The 15,079-nt window shown below is 54.8% G+C and overlaps 5 protein-coding genes across 5 annotated transcripts in view; all 5 read left to right on the plus strand.

Moving 5' to 3' along the window:
• Positions 1 to 60: 60 nt before the first annotated feature.
• VDAG_04251 (nucleolar complex protein) lies at positions 61 to 1,966 on the plus strand (the record flags this gene model as incomplete). Its single annotated transcript, XM_009650698.1, has 3 exons — positions 61 to 683; positions 740 to 1,616; positions 1,680 to 1,966. 3 exons carry the CDS (start codon positions 61 to 63, stop codon positions 1,818 to 1,820), a joined length of 1,641 nt encoding a protein of 546 aa, XP_009648993.1. The 3' UTR covers positions 1,821 to 1,966.
• Positions 1,967 to 2,574: 608 nt separating this feature from the next.
• Positions 2,575 to 5,299, plus strand: VDAG_04252 (manganese resistance protein MNR2; the record flags this gene model as incomplete). Its single annotated transcript, XM_009650699.1, has 3 exons — positions 2,575 to 3,654; positions 3,707 to 4,785; positions 4,849 to 5,299. 3 exons carry the CDS (start codon positions 2,575 to 2,577, stop codon positions 5,123 to 5,125), a joined length of 2,436 nt encoding a protein of 811 aa, XP_009648994.1. The 3' UTR covers positions 5,126 to 5,299.
• Positions 5,300 to 6,395: 1,096 nt separating this feature from the next.
• VDAG_04253 (ER-derived vesicles protein ERV46) lies at positions 6,396 to 8,043 on the plus strand (the record flags this gene model as incomplete). The annotated part of the gene is made up of 4 exons (XM_009650700.1): positions 6,396 to 6,588; positions 6,645 to 6,825; positions 6,884 to 7,643; positions 7,696 to 8,043. The coding sequence occupies 4 exons, from the start codon at positions 6,396 to 6,398 to the stop codon at positions 7,867 to 7,869; spliced, it is 1,308 nt and encodes a 435-aa protein (XP_009648995.1). The 3' UTR covers positions 7,870 to 8,043.
• A 387-nt stretch (positions 8,044 to 8,430) lies between these two features.
• On the plus strand, positions 8,431 to 9,518 carry VDAG_04254 (RNA-binding protein; the record flags this gene model as incomplete). Its single annotated transcript, XM_009650701.1, has 4 exons — positions 8,431 to 8,479; positions 8,535 to 8,660; positions 8,720 to 8,829; positions 8,883 to 9,518. The coding sequence occupies 4 exons, from the start codon at positions 8,431 to 8,433 to the stop codon at positions 9,516 to 9,518; spliced, it is 921 nt and encodes a 306-aa protein (XP_009648996.1).
• A 4,215-nt stretch (positions 9,519 to 13,733) lies between these two features.
• VDAG_04255 (uncharacterized protein) overlaps positions 13,734 to 15,079 on the plus strand; it is a gene marked incomplete at its 5' end in the record, with an annotated part of 2,923 nt that continues 1,577 nt past the window's right edge. The window contains one exon of the mRNA XM_009650702.1: positions 13,734 to 14,848. Within this exon, the coding sequence (XP_009648997.1) occupies positions 13,734 to 14,848 (1,115 nt within the window). The remainder of the gene's footprint in view (positions 14,849 to 15,079) is intronic.

Raw genomic sequence — 15,079 nt, forward strand, 5'->3', positions numbered from 1 at the left:
ATCCAGCACTTTGCCGCAATCGAGCATTGGAGGTCCTGTTGCTCGATCAAGTTTCCCAAGATGCCCGCCAAAGCCTCAGCCGACGTCCGGAAGCGCAAGAGGTCTTCAGAGGCCAAGGAACCCGCGCAAAAGCGTGCTCGTTCGGAGAGCGGCGACGAGAGCGATGGATCCAGTGAGACTGACCCTCAAGCTGAGATTCTGCTTATGGAACAAGAGATTCTCGAGTCGAAGAAGCACTACAACAACATCTCAAAACTTCTCGATATCGCCAAGGCCTACAAGACAGATCCCGAGTCAGCTGCCCTCGCTTCTGTCGCACTTACCAGAGTTTTCGTGAGATTGCTCGCCGCGGGGTCTCTCATCAAGAAAAAGGGCCTGACAGAGAAAGACACCGTTGTTGTTGGCTGGCTCAGGGAACGCTACTTTGAGTACAAGGATGTTCTAGCCGAGCTGATCACAGATGAGGAGCTGGGATCGCCGGCTCTGACACTTGCCATGCGAATGCTGAAGTCTGAGGCACAACACTTGTACGAGTCGGATGAGTACAACTTTCCCCAGGCCTTCCTGCAGCAAATTATCAAGGCGCTCCTCAACTCCAGCAGCGACGACGCTCGCGGAGATTTCGTGGACAAATACTTGACGGAGTTCGACGATGTTCGGTTTTTTGGGTTGAAGTCCATCAAGTGAGTCTTGCCGTTGACAATTCGTTCGCCAATCTTTACTGACCTTCATACCTCAGAAACATCGTTGAGAAGCCAGAGGAGGACGCTGACCAGGATGAACTCTTCGACGATGCCTTTGAACTCCTGCATGCCATTGGCGACGTGCCTAAGAAGCTGGAAAGTTACCACCTAGAGAAGCCCAGCAAGAAGGCGCACCCCCTGAATTCCCTGCACCAGCATCAGCGGCAAGGCCAGGATGCCTGGCTTGCAGTCATGAAACTCGCGACGACCAAGGATCAACGCAAGCGCATCCTCGAGATCATGGCGACGGATATCGCGCCGTGGTTCACGAGGCCCGAATTGCTGGCAGACTTCCTTACCGATTCGTACAACACTGGCGGCTCCATGTCGCTGTTGGCCTTGTCAGGCGTCTTCTTCCTCATTCAGGAGAGGAACCTCGACTACCCATCATTCTACACAAAACTGTACTCTCTGTTGGATCGCGACATCTTGCACTCCAAGTACAGGGCTAGGTTCTTCCGCCTGATGGACACCTTCCTGCGCTCGACGCATCTACCTGCTGTACTCGTCGCAAGCTTCATCAAGCGTCTTGCACGCCTGTCTCTCAGCGCCCCGCCCGCAGCTATCGTTTTCATTGTGCCCTGGACTTACAACATCATGAAGCGCCACCCTCTGTGCACGTTCATGATGCACCGGGTACTGCGCGACGAGGAGGCGAAGAGGGCCATGGAGGATGAAGGCTATGCCGACCCGTTCCTACCAGACGAGGCGGATCCGATGCAGACACACGCCATTGACAGCTGCCTGTGGGAGTTCGTACAACTGCAGTCGCACTACCACCCCAACGTGGCGACAATCACGAAGATCATCTCGGAACAGTTTACCAAGCAGTCCTATAACATTGAAGATTTCCTGGATCATTCTTTTGGTAGCGTAAGTCATCCCGCCTCCTGTGTCGAAATTTGTACATTGTGTGATGACTGACTGCGTCGACAGCTTCTGGAGGCTGAGATGAGCAAGACGGTGAAGAAGCCGCCTGTTGTCGAGTTTCAGATTCCCAAGAGAATCCTCCTTCCGAATGACGCCGAGTCTGGCATTGAGGATAGTCTGGTGGCTAAACTGTGGGACTTTGCGTGAGACGCCCGGACAGGTGGAGGTCAATCTAGACGAGGCTACATAGATGCGTGCTACAAATACCCGGATGCTGTTGGTCGTGCCACGTCCTGTAGTCACAATGGAAAATGGAGGTGAGCGACGTATATTGAGACTACCAATCTTCGCACAAAGGTTATGTCGCTACATCGTGGGAGGATTAGAGCTTTCAAGAGCTCGCGTGACCAACTGCTCTAACGAGCAAGGTGCTGGCTTGTCTAGAGCTTCAGTGGGCGGTCCCACTGTGTCACAGCCCTCGCACTCTCAAGGTGCAGTGCAAGCAGGAAAGATAAGGGAAGACTGACTTCAGCTCAGTGGATCGCTATGGTTCCAGAACGGCCCAATCGATTGTCGACTTCTGGAGGTTTGCGACCAATCGGCGGGGCGGGCAGGAGCATCCTCTCCGCTGACATCATTGGATTGTCAGGTTCGGTCCCAGAAGCGTTCCTAGCTTTATCCCATTAGCGCCTCGACCGTTCTCCCCGCCTGCTGTACCTGCCTGGAACCTTGCTGCCCGCTTGCGAAAGCAAATGCCCACTGCCCACAGATTCATCATCGACGATCTACCTACCTTCGTTAGCTTCGGTTCAAACTCTTCACCGCACCAAGTCGACTCCTACGACGTATGCAACGCCAGAAAACCGACAGGACATAGCGACAGGCGCTACGCGAGATTCGGCTCTGACAACAGGCGGTACTCTGCGAGCACGCCCTGGCTGGAGCGTCGTCGATTGGCAGTATGAACAACAACTTCTTCAAACCACTCCAGAGCCCTCAGGTTGAGCGGCCACCTCCGAATCCCCTTAATCCAGTCACCTCTGCCCCCGCAGTCCCTGGATCGCAGCAGGCGACGCGCAGCAAGAAGAAACGCACTGGCAAGAAGAAGCGTGGGAGGAGGAAGTCCTTTGCTGTGCTCCCAGAAGAGTCTCACGACGAGGCTGAGGCTTCGACCGCCCCCGTCGCTGCAAGACCCGACTTCTACCTGCAGACACGCAACTTCAGCAATGCCAGCCTCGACAGCCAGACTTTGATGGACCATCGCGACCAACAGCCACTCCGACCTCGTCGTGGCTCAACAATGGCCACACCTGGGTCCTTCCAAACTCCGCCTGCCAGTCGTTTGCGCGTGAGCCACGCCCACGGGGGTGACAGCGGTGATGAGGGAGAGCCAACATGGGACGAGAACGCGCCCTTGCTGTCACGGTCAGCACAGAGAACAAACACCATGCCGTCCTTGAGCTACGTGGGTGGTACCAGCCAGTCCAGGCCACGCGTTAGTCGACGAGGATCCAGCAGGTCGTCGAGGCAGCGCCAGCCTGTCTTCAATAGCGTCAACTACCCTCCTTCTATGCCAGGCTCGCCGCGAATTGCTGGTTCGGATCCCCTAGACCTGACGTTTGGTGACGTTATGATCACCGATGAGCTCGACGCCCGTCTCGGTCGGTCCCCGCATAATGATTATCGCTTGGATGATCACCACTCGGATCACGATGTACGCATGGAAGGCACATCCCCAGGTATAGCACGGAGGAAGACCATTGCCTTGCAGGCCGAGGCGGACGTGTGCTTCCCCAGCGGTGTCTCCGAGTTGGGCGAAGAGGAACATCTTGAATCGAACAATATGCGGAGGCCTCGGCGCCGACGCGCTGCTTGGCCTGACCTCACAATTCTCGATGAATGGAGCCGCATCGAGAAAGAGGGCCGCAGTGAAGAACGCAGGGTCAAGCGCATCACCGAGCCTCAACTCATCAACGGACGTCTCCGCACGGTGCACCGAGGCTGGATGCGCCCCGAAGAGGACTCGCCCGTATCGATTCACGTATTTTAACGAAGAGTTTCAAAGCACCATCCACAGTCAGACGATTTCGGAGCTGGTTCAAGTTGGTGGCAGTTTCCGAGAATTATTCATTCCCGAACCTCGTGTCCTGTCAGACGACAGCGAGTCCGATGATTCAGATGCGGAAGACGTGTCAGTGGTGACTGCTACACAGAAGAACCACGCCTCAAGTGGCCAGAACGGCGTTTCCGGCACTTCCACGCGCCAGAGCTCTGTTGTTCCTCCCTTGAGCGAGGAGCCCGAATCAATCATCTCAGGCCATGAGAAGACTTCACACGAGAGCTCCAGGGCGCCTTCAGGCAAGGCAACACCAACGGGGGTCAAGTCGCCAACGCCGAATGTCTCTCAGCCAGAAGGTACACCAAAACAACCCAAATTCGGCGAACGACCGGTCTGGTGGCTCGACGTGCTGTGTCCAACCGAGGCCGAGATGAAGGTTCTTTCCAAAGCGTTCGGGATCCATCCTCTCACGGCCGAGGATATCATGGTGCAGGAGGCTCGTGAGAAAGTTGAGCTCTTCCGACACTACTACTTTGTCAACTATCGATCATTCGATCAAGATTCTGAGAGCGAAGACTACCTCGAGCCCGTCAACATGTACGTTATCGTGTTCCGAGAGGGTGTTCTAAGCTTTCACTTTTCGATGACGCCTCACTCTGCCAACGTCCGCAGACGTATTCGTCAACTCAAAGATTTTGTCATCGTTAATTCGGATTGGATCTCGTACGCCATCATTGACGACATCACGGATGTTTTTGGTCCCCTGATTCAGAATATCGAGGACGAGGTTGACGACATTGATGATGCTATTCTTCGACTGCACTCTTCAGGCGACGTACAGGCAAAAGATGGACCACTGTACTCGGAGAAGGCATCAGATGACGGACAGCCCTTCCAAAAGGAGAGCCATATGCTTCTACGCGTTGGCGATTGTCGTAAACGGGTCATGAGCCTCTACCGGCTTTTGGGCAACAAGGCAGACGTTATCAAGGGCTTCGCAAAGCGTTGCAACGAGCGATGGGAGGTTGCACCGCGGTCCGATATTGGACTGTACCTTGGCGATATTCAGGATCACATTGTGACCATGACATCAAACTTGAGTCACTACGAGAAGTACGATCCCCTCTACCGTGCAAACGGATCGCCAGTCCTTACGTCAACCACTAATATTATCAGGATCCTCGCACGTTCCCACGCAAATTACCTTGCCCAGATCAACATTCGTATGAATGAGCGCTCCGAACAGACGGCCGACGTGCTTGGGAAATTGACTGTCTTGGGCACTATCGTCTTGCCTATGAACATCATTACCGGGCTGTGGGGTATGAACGTATGGGTTCCCGGGCAGGAATATGAGGGGGACCTCACTTGGTTCTGGTGTCTGACAGCGGGCTTATTGGCGTTTGGTCTAACCTGCTTCATCGTTGCGAAGAGGGTGTATAATATCGTGTAGACGGCGCCTTTGCTGTAGTCACCACAACCATGGTCGGTGTTTTCTGGTATTGCGCCACTGTTGGTTCAGTGTGTGCTTCGGGATCTTTCCAGGAGTTTGAGGATTTTATTATTTTCTTTGGACTGGGACTATTTACCTTTCCGTATGAATGCAACGAACTAACGACGCCCCTAGCACGGTGGTTTGCGCGCCAAAAAGCAGTCAAAGATCACAGATGCGGCGCTTTGAGAACCTCGGCGATAAGTTCTGTAGGAATCAGATCTAGTCCGCCTGCTGGATGCTTTGGTAGGCCGTGGTGCCGTCTGTTGTGAAGAGGGACAACGCGTCTCGAGGCAGGCATCGTTCAGGGTGTGATCGATTATCCTTGACTTGCGATAATCGCACCTCTCGAGTTAATCTGGGGTAAAATAAGCTACACCCATGTAGATTCAGGGATGGGTAGTGCCTTCGGACGGTAAGAACCTTGCGCGGCGAGGCTTCTTATGCTGGGTTCCAATCATGACTTTTCCTACATACCTTACACTATGATATTTCTGTTACATATCTACCTGATATTCCCCGTAGTTCTCTCTATTAATTCTACTCCACAATATACTTGAGTATAGGGCACTGAGGTCATTTATTCAAGTAATGTCCCAAAATCATCATGCATTGCTCCATCTTCTTGACTACCTAGTGTGATAGCCCTCTGTAATTTTCGGTGGAAGGCATTTAATGCGTCCAATCACTGGGGGGGATTTCTTGCTCAAGGCGATGGTTGGACTCTTGTCGACTGAGTTATACACATAGCGGGTTGTCGTATATTATGCAAACCGGCTATGTCGTAAACCGACCTTCTCCAAATGCGCCAGGACTGACTGGCCTACGCCGCCTACCCCAACATGGAAAGCCTGAGACAACGAGGACCCTTGTCCCCTGCAGTTCTTACCTTAGCCGCAGCTGTTAGTGGCCCCCGAAAATGTGAAGGTGGCCTCAAGCACGAAATCTAGTGATTACAGATTGAGCTCCTCCCGCCTGCCTCTGCTTGCGACACCAGCTTGATCTCGGATCGCTGTTCTCCTGACCTCTTTTTTGGTCCAATTGTCTTCGTGCTTACATTGCAATTGAATTGCCGTTTCTTCAAGTTTCCCCGGACGCCTCTCCTCGACTCGCCGCGTTTAATAACTGGAAGGTGGGGGACACAAGTCTTGCTCCGTTTCAACGTTAGCTGTTCGAAGACCAACCGAAACATCGACACACCAGCTCCTTGCGCTTGACAACCTTTGGCAAAATGGCCGGAAAATCTAGATTCACCAGGCTTGATGCCTTCACAAAGACTGTCGACGAGGCTCGCATTCGGACCTCATCGGGCGGCATCATCACCATTGTCTCGCTCTTCATTGTCTTTTGGCTGGCGTGGGGAGAATGGGCCGACTACCGGAGGATAACGCTGCATCCAGAGCTGATCGTCGACAAGGGCAGAGGTAAACATGTCCAGAAAACTGCAGGTGGTTGCCAGAACTAATGCGGTCCTGCACAGGCGAGAAGATGGAGATCCATCTGAACATGACTTTCCCTAAAATGCCATGTGAGCTTCTGACGCTCGATGTCATGGATGTTTCGGGCGAACAGCAACACGGTATCGTTTCTGGTATCTCCAAGGTCCGCCTCAGGTCGCAGAAGGACGGCGGTGGTGTCATTGACACCAAGGCCTTGAGCCTGTAAGTGGCTGTACTTGTGCGCCGAGGAAGACATTTCGATTAACATAACCGGCTCCAGACATGCTGCGGACGAAGCCGCCACCCATCTGGCTCCCGACTACTGTGGCGACTGTTACGGCGCGAAGGCTCCCGCCAACGCTGTGAAGCAGGGATGCTGCAACACGTGCGAAGAGGTGCGGGAGGCATATGCGCAGGCGTCGTGGGCGTTTGGCAAGGGCGAGAACGTCGAGCAGTGCACTCGTGAGCACTACGCCGAGAGGCTCGACGAGCAGCGCGCTGAGGGCTGTCGTATTGAAGGCGGACTGCGCGTGAACAAGGTCGTCGGCAACTTCCATCTGGCACCGGGTCGCAGCTTCAGCAACGGCAACATGCATGTTCACGACCTCAAGAACTACTGGGACGGCGATATCACACACGACTTCACTCACCAGATTCACGCTCTACGATTCGGTCCCCAGCTGCCTGAATCCATTACGAAGAACCTTGGCAACAAGGCCACGCCCTGGACGAACCATCACTTGAACCCGCTCGACGGCACCTCCCAGATCACGACGGACCCCAGCTTCAACTTTATGTACTTTGTCAAGATCGTCCCTACTTCCTACCTGCCTCTCGGCTGGGACAGCAAGCGCTCCCCCCAGGACCATGACGGTGGGCTCCTTGGATCCTTTGGTCAGGGTAGTGACGGCAGCATTGAGACGCACCAGTACTCAGTGACAAGCCACAAGCGCAGCCTGTCGGGCGGCGACGATTCTGCTGAGGGACACGCTGAGCGCCTACACACCCGCGGTGGCATACCCGGCGTCTTCTTCTCTTACGTACGTCATGATTTGCCCACACTTTTGGAAAAGATGCGCTAACACAGTGAAGGATATTTCTCCCATGAAGGTTATCAACCGTGAGGAGCGCTCCAAGTCTTTCACCGGCTTCCTGACCGGACTCTGCGCTGTCATTGGCGGTACCCTCACCGTAGCCGCCGCGGTTGATCGTGGCATGTTCGAGGGCTCTTTGAGGCTGAAGAAGATCCGATCCAAGGACAACTAAATGCACTGTTTTGCGCATTGGATAGGGGACGGGGACAAGGGTGTTGATATGTGGGCGGGGGTGTGTACAATCTGGTGCTGGCAGCTCTGACTCTGCCTCATGCATCTGGCTAGGAGTTCTGGGCTGGCTTAGAATGGTTTCTGATTATATTATCGAAGAATAAAATTACAATTCACATATGTTTCCAACTTGCATTGAGAGGTGACGAGGTAAGCAAATGCCAAAGGCAAATAGCTTCAGTGATGCATGTCCGGACCACGTGATACAAAGACGAGAGAGGCGTGCATTATGTAAGCTCATCCATTGCTTGTGGCCCGTGCTCAAGCTACTGTGACGTCCAGACTACGTTCCTAAAAATCCCTAAGAGGATTCACGGGTTTGGTTGACGGCATTCAACATTGACCAGCCCGACAACGACCCAAGCTTAAACTGCATGCACAGCAGCTTCGGCAAGCGTTCATGATAATCTTACCACTTTGAGCGGAACTAGCACCCAACAATCGCCCCGAAGAACGCCCTCATCCTCATCCACTACAAGCTAGATCCCATCCCGCTCGCACAATGTCGAAGACGCTTTCCCGCGTTGTCTTCGTAGGCAACATCCCTTACGGTGCGCAATGTTGACTCCCTTCAGCTCTCGTCAGTTTATACTCATTGAGATGCAGGTCTCTCCGAAGAACAAATCACCGATATTTTCAGCAGCGCTGGCAAAGTTATCAACTTCCGTCTTGTCTACGATCGCGAAACAGGAAGACCAAAGGGCTTCGGATTTGCCGAATACCCCGACCACGGTTGGTCGCGCCTGTTTTCCTACAATTCCGTGTTGCTAAGTCTTTTCTTCCCCAAACAGATTCTGCCGCTTCAGCAGTTCGAAACCTGAATGATTACGAAACGATGGGTCGCAAGTTGAGGGTTGACTTCTCTAACGAAGGGGGCACCGACGACAATGATTTCAACCAGGTGAGCAATAGACCACTGTTCTTATACCAAAGGCGCACTCTGATCGATGGTAGGGTCGCGATGGTCTCAGCTTTAGTGCTCCAAACACCTATGGCCAAACAGCACCTGCCGCTCCACAAGCCAGCACACTTCCTCCGCTTCCTCCTGGCAAAGAACTGCCCGCCAACATTACCGCGACCGACGCCATCTCTCGCACGCTCAACACGCTCCCTCCTTCGCAGCTTCTTGATATTCTGACACAAATGAAAGCTTTGGCTTCCAACGATCCGGCCCGCGCAACAGAGCTTCTTCAACAGGCTCCCCAGCTGTCCTACGCCGTCTTCCAGGCCCTTCTCCTCATGGGACTTGTGTCACCAGAGGCTATTCACAGTGTTCTCGAGCCCGGCAGCGGTGTACCAGCGCCTCAGGCTCCTCCGGCCGGTTTCCCACCGCAGGGTGTACCCGGATACCCGCCCGCCGGCGCGATCAACACCCCGCCTGTTGCGGCGACACCGTATCCTGCGCCACCACAGCCAGTGTACGGCGCCCCCGCCCCCGCTCCCGCGCCTGCGCCTGCGCTGGGTCATGACACAGATGCACTCATGAGGCAGGTCATGGAACTCCCAATCGAAACAATCAACACTCTGCCTGAAGCGGAGCGCGCCCAGATCATGGCGCTGCGCGCACAATTCCAGCAGCAGAGGCGCTAGAACCATGGAGTATGAGCACTGTACTATTATTGATCACGAACGAGCGAGCACGGCATCGCCTGCAATGCGGGGGAATGGCGACCACGCGAGGAAACGCGGAATCCTCACTACTTCGCTCGAGAGGTCCGGAGCAGTCAAGGCGTTCTTGGAGTTTACAGGAAATACAAAATATATCGTCTATCAACAAGACGACCCCGGCATGATAGGCTGCGACGACTGCCAGGGCGCAGCCAACGTCTAAGCGATTGAACTCAGCCACGTTGAAAGATTCAAATTCGCCCCGCAACTACGCAAGCCCACTTGTCACGGCAGTCACCGAGCAAGAAAGACGAAGGAGCCGTTCACATGCGAACTTGAAGCCGGAACGAGGCTTGTGTACCATCTTGCAACTGGTCTCAAGCATCAAGGCATAGCCACATGTCTGGAAGTGAAAATCTGGCTTCGGCGGGCGAGGACTTCTAGTAACAGGTTTGAGTGGACTGCGGACGTCGATACCCAGTGAGACAATATGGAGAGTCTGCCTTGGCAATAGTTGCCAACGGGCAAAATTCAGCTTAATATAGCAACCGTTACTTGCTGTGAAACCTAAGTCAATGCACCCCGTTGGCACTTGGAGATGGCGGGTCTATGGTATCTTGAAACCTTAGCACGCCGTACCAAGTTGCCTTTGTCTGAGTTCAATCGGGGTTGAATTCGCAGCGATGTCAAGCAGGTGCATTGGTTCTTTCCACCAGGACAGCAGTCAAAGCGATGTCCCTCAATTGCAAGTGGATGTGCGTGGCTGCCACGCCACGATGGGCAGGCCACGATGCATTGCATGTAAGCGCCTTTCGACATGCAGCGAGCTGACTGATAGCGACGCACCACCAAATACCAAATGGGACACTGTTTGAGCTAAGCGCCAATGACATGCTGCTGGCCGTTTGTCAAGGCTCTCGGCCAAGTCTTTGTTCCTTGCCGCTAGAAGAGCTCGAGGATGATGTAAAGAGATCTCAAGTACGCCTGTATCCTCTGATTTGAAATACTATCCAATGAATCACCGGTCCGTACCTATCAAGACATAGCCGCTCTTAGACGCCTCGAGTGTCACGCAATCTGTGAAGGCACGGCCGACGCAGCCTCAAAACTCCCACGTACTTATACCTGTGAGGATGTATCGTCGTATTTCGCCTCAGCCATTCTCAGAATACTGCCAGATGGCCTTCGGCAATAAGCTTTACGTTGGCAGAAGATTCATACCTCAGCGGAAAAGTACTTCATCTGCACGGTCCAGGGGCCGTGGGTGTCTGATGGACGAGCGGGATGGCAGGTGCAGACTGACTCAGGCATCATTAAGCGTGATATAGCAGTGCATCGTAGGTTTCCTTGCATGGGAACATCGACATCGAAAATCGTGGATCGAGGTTCCTCCCGCTCCTGCACAACACACACAGTGGAGCGGACTGACCCACGGAACAAAGACTGGACTGTGCATTAAACTCCGTACATACGCACGCAGCTCATTACAAGCTTTGGGGCGGCTGAGGGGATTTGGGGAGGAAAGGGGTGCATCTTCAGAGCACTGGGGGCGGGGCGTACGAACAATCAACGCAAAAACGCAGGATGCAGGGCAGCAGGACTAGTGACGTCGCTCTGATGAGACCCGCATCCCTTCGCAGAAGTCCCCAGAACGACTGACGCTGTCCTGAGACCCTTTCCCCGGCTTGGCGAATCTGTCGCCCACGCCTTGCCGGGCGCCCAACCCCAGCTTGCCAGGTACCGACTTGACTGAGTGAGAGCAGTCGAGGACGTTGTGAAAACACCACATGGTGCAGCGCAATCTCCACTGCGGTCACGAGGGCCACTGCCAGCGCCGCATCGAGGCCAGCCACAAATCAATAGTAAAAGCAACCACGACTCAACCAGGCGTGACAATGCCTCGGCCGTCATCCACATGAGGCAAGCTGCAAGCAAACAAGAGGACCACGAGGGCGCGTGTGACAAGCAGAGAAAACACAGTCACGATATTGCGCGCCCAAGCCCGGGCCAATGAGACCGCCAGGCCGAGTCCCAATGCAGGGGCGACGGGAGATTTGCGACCGGGGCGAGAATGGGAGACACATGCAAGTGAGGAAGCACGACATGGGTCTGTGGTGTTAGCTGCGCCAGAGGGGGGGCCAGAGAGGGGTTCGAAACGGAAGGCAGGCAGTCGGCCTGACCTAGAACGGATGAGCAGGGTCCCTTGTTTGACCATCATGGTGATGTGACGATGCTGGTGAGGATGGGAAGGGTAGGGACCATGCCGAGATGCTCGATGAGGTCTGTGGTCTTTCTCAATGCTTGGTTGACCCCAAATTGCCGCCCCAAAGACAGGTACGTGGTCATAAGTGTTGGCCTTGCCGAAACGCTGAAGAAAGGCACAACTTGGGGCTAGATTTGGTTGGCCTACCCGACTAGCGATGGACGGGCTTGACGGGGTACTGTTGCTAAAGTTAGCCGGTCATTTGGTGGGGAGAGACTAGACGATCTGGCCCAGGCGAGACCCTCGAGTCGTATCGTGCGCCTGTTGAGGAGACCACCTATACAGTACGACACGCCTCAGAGTCGCCGCCGTATACAGGTTCCGATGGCCGAAATAGAGAAGCCAGGTGTGTGCCTGGCCACTGTGCCGTGCCGTGTTAGGCATGTCGTGTCAAGTTGCTAAGTTGGGACGAAGATGGCGAAGAACCCAGGTGATGATGAATGGCTTTGCCACAAGCCTCAGCTGCGCCATCCAGCGCATCAAAGGAGTGGGCGATACGAATGATGTGGTCTAGGCAGACAGACACTTCGCCCAACGGTAGGAAACAGACTATCCCGCTTCAAATGGGCACAGAGTTGAAGAGCTAATAAGGAACAACAATGAGTAAAACCGAATCTTGAATCAAAGCGCCCGAATCCAATGACGATTCAACGTTGGAGACAAGTCTGGCGGGCGGGCGAAACGAAAAAAGGGGCACACTTCAGGGACAGGAAGAAGAAATGCTAGCGCTCCAGGTCGGGCGGTCTCTAGGCTGCACCCCAGGATCTCAGTGGCTCAGGACCACAGGCGTGGCGTTGCCGTGTTCGCCAATAACGGCCCATCGCCGATGCTCTGGCCCCTGGATTACTAATCCCCATCCAGCCTAGCTCTGTCGACAGGCACATGCACCTCTAACTGGGTCCGGCCAAAGGCTCCCCGCCCGGGGGGGGCCCAACTCGTCCATTGTGGCACCAACAGCCTCTGCAAGGCCAGTGAGAAGTCGCTACCAGTCCCCTTATTCTCCAGCCACCAGTCCCGCTCCACCGGCCCCTTCCACAGCAGTCACTGGCAGCCAGCCGAACGGAGCAGGTGCAGGAACTGGTTCAGGAGGAGAGGAGTTCTGCTACATCTCGTCACCCCGTCTACCGCTGTTCAATTGTCTCCCCTCCTCGTATTCCTTCGTCGTTCCCCTCTCTTTTCTGCTAATTGTTTTTTTTTCCACTCTGGCAAAAAACGAAGGGAGAGAGAAAGAGATAGTGAGCACCCGGAAACGTTCCTGGACGTCTGGAAACTCGCTGTTCTAGCTTGACGCCAGCCAGCTTCTTCCGTTTCCCTACCACCCCCCTCCCCACGCTCATTTCCATCTGCAACAACTGAGAGAAAGATCCTAGCGCTTCATCTCAGACAAGCACCGTTGACGACACGAGCCCTCCCCTCCCTAGTCTCCTTCTTCTCTTTCATCATCTCCTCAGCGACACAAAAAAACATACGCATCCATTACACAAACACGGCAAATTCCCAACACACGCCCATTTCGCCGGTTCCGCATCTTCGCCATTACGCGGTACACTACCTAGGTACTCAGCTCAACATCGTGCCTTTTGGCTGCCGCGCCTTGACGCATTCTTCCCGTATTGCCCGTCGCCGCACTTGCAGGGTTGACTGCAACTTGCTGTTCATGCGCGCCGCCTCAACATTCCAATCAGCCACAACCGCAGCATTTGGTCGTCACCAAACAGTTTTCCGAATCGCCTTACCTCATATGGCTCAAGCCTCTTCCACCCCTCCCTGCCGAACTTGAGTTTGACGACATACCCAATCCAACCACCGAGACACGTCGAACGCTACCCGAATTCCAACCTCCTTGTCGCGCGTCGCCGTGCTACAGCACTTTGCTTCTGCTCTACGATTTGACGACATTACCCCCGACGAACTATTTCGTTACGACTTCCAAAATGGCCCAACGGCCAACTCTGCTCGACTTGCGCTCCAAGTCGAGCTCCTCCAACATGACTAGCGCTTCGAAACCCCTTCGGTCGCCTCGCCTTCACGTCGCCGGCGAGATCCCCCCCGAGCTCTCGCCCCTCGATGCCTTCGCCCTTCAGAGTCGCCTGCTCGCGCGTCAATTGAAAGAGAGCGACAACGCTGGTCGACGGATGAGCCGCTTGCCTCCTCTCACCACCGAGAGTCCACTCGTCATGCAAGGTCGCTCAGACTACTTCCGCTCCATGTCCCAGGATGGCATGTCGGAAGCCAGCCAGTCGCCTGAACCCCTGGACAGAGGGCTTGGCCTGATGCCAGAAGTGGAAGAGAACCTACAGCGACCAATGTCGATGCACCCGCGCATGAGCCGCATTCCCCCGACTCCCGACGATGGCATACCGCTGCCGCCACAGCCCATGCTCGACCAAACCCGTGGACGAACGCTGAATCACATTCGAGAAGACTCGACGAACTTTGGGGCCAGGAGGGAAGAGTCGCCGACGCCGATGGAGTCCGCGCAACTGGACGAGCCGTCAAGCTCCGTAGTGCCATCGCCGCGCAAGGACACGGCCGCATCCCTCCCGATGCCATCCTCATCCAATTCTCTGGTCGCTTCGCCTGAAAAGATGCCGAAGAAGCACTCCTTCGACGGACCAGGTCTAGCGCCACCGCGACCCATGTTTGTCAAGCGGCCTTCAGCATCCAGCACCATGTCTTCTCCTCTGGTACCAACTGACGAAGACGGTGTCATGAGCTCCTCCTTCCATTCGCTGCCACATCGCAAGCTGTCCAGCGGCAGCGCCATGTCTAGTATGGCCGCCGTGTCTCCAGCTGTCACCTCTTCACACTACCAAAGATCACCGTCTATCAGCTCTGACATCTCTGTTGCGCTACCACGGCCGTCATTCAACTTTTCGAGGCCACTCAGTCGAGCAGGAACGCCTGGTCCTGAGACACCATCGCGTCAGGCCTCGTCAGACACTCAGGCATCTTTCGTCTTGGCAGATGACACAGCGAATACGCCAATCAGCATGAATAGCGAAGGCTTCCCGGATACCCTGACTGATGACGGTAAATCTGCAGCAACGTCATACATTTATTCTAAATACACCCTTCCGAGGGGCAAGAGTGTTCAGAGGTCGCTGCCACTCGAAAGTCAGGCGTCTGGGATCCTTACGGTGGAAGCACTCAACTACGCGTTCCGACAAGGGGAGAGGCAACTCTGCGCCTGCACTCAGAGCCTACTGCCCCCTACTCAACCGGCGGGGGTCGGGAGGAGAGGATGGGTGGCCGGACCATACGGAGCCTGGGGAAACAG

The sequence above is a fragment of the Verticillium dahliae genome, genomic scaffold (genome assembly GCF_000150675.1).
Source record: "Verticillium dahliae VdLs.17 supercont1.7 genomic scaffold, whole genome shotgun sequence".
NCBI lineage: Eukaryota > Fungi > Ascomycota > Sordariomycetes > Glomerellales > Plectosphaerellaceae > Verticillium > Verticillium dahliae.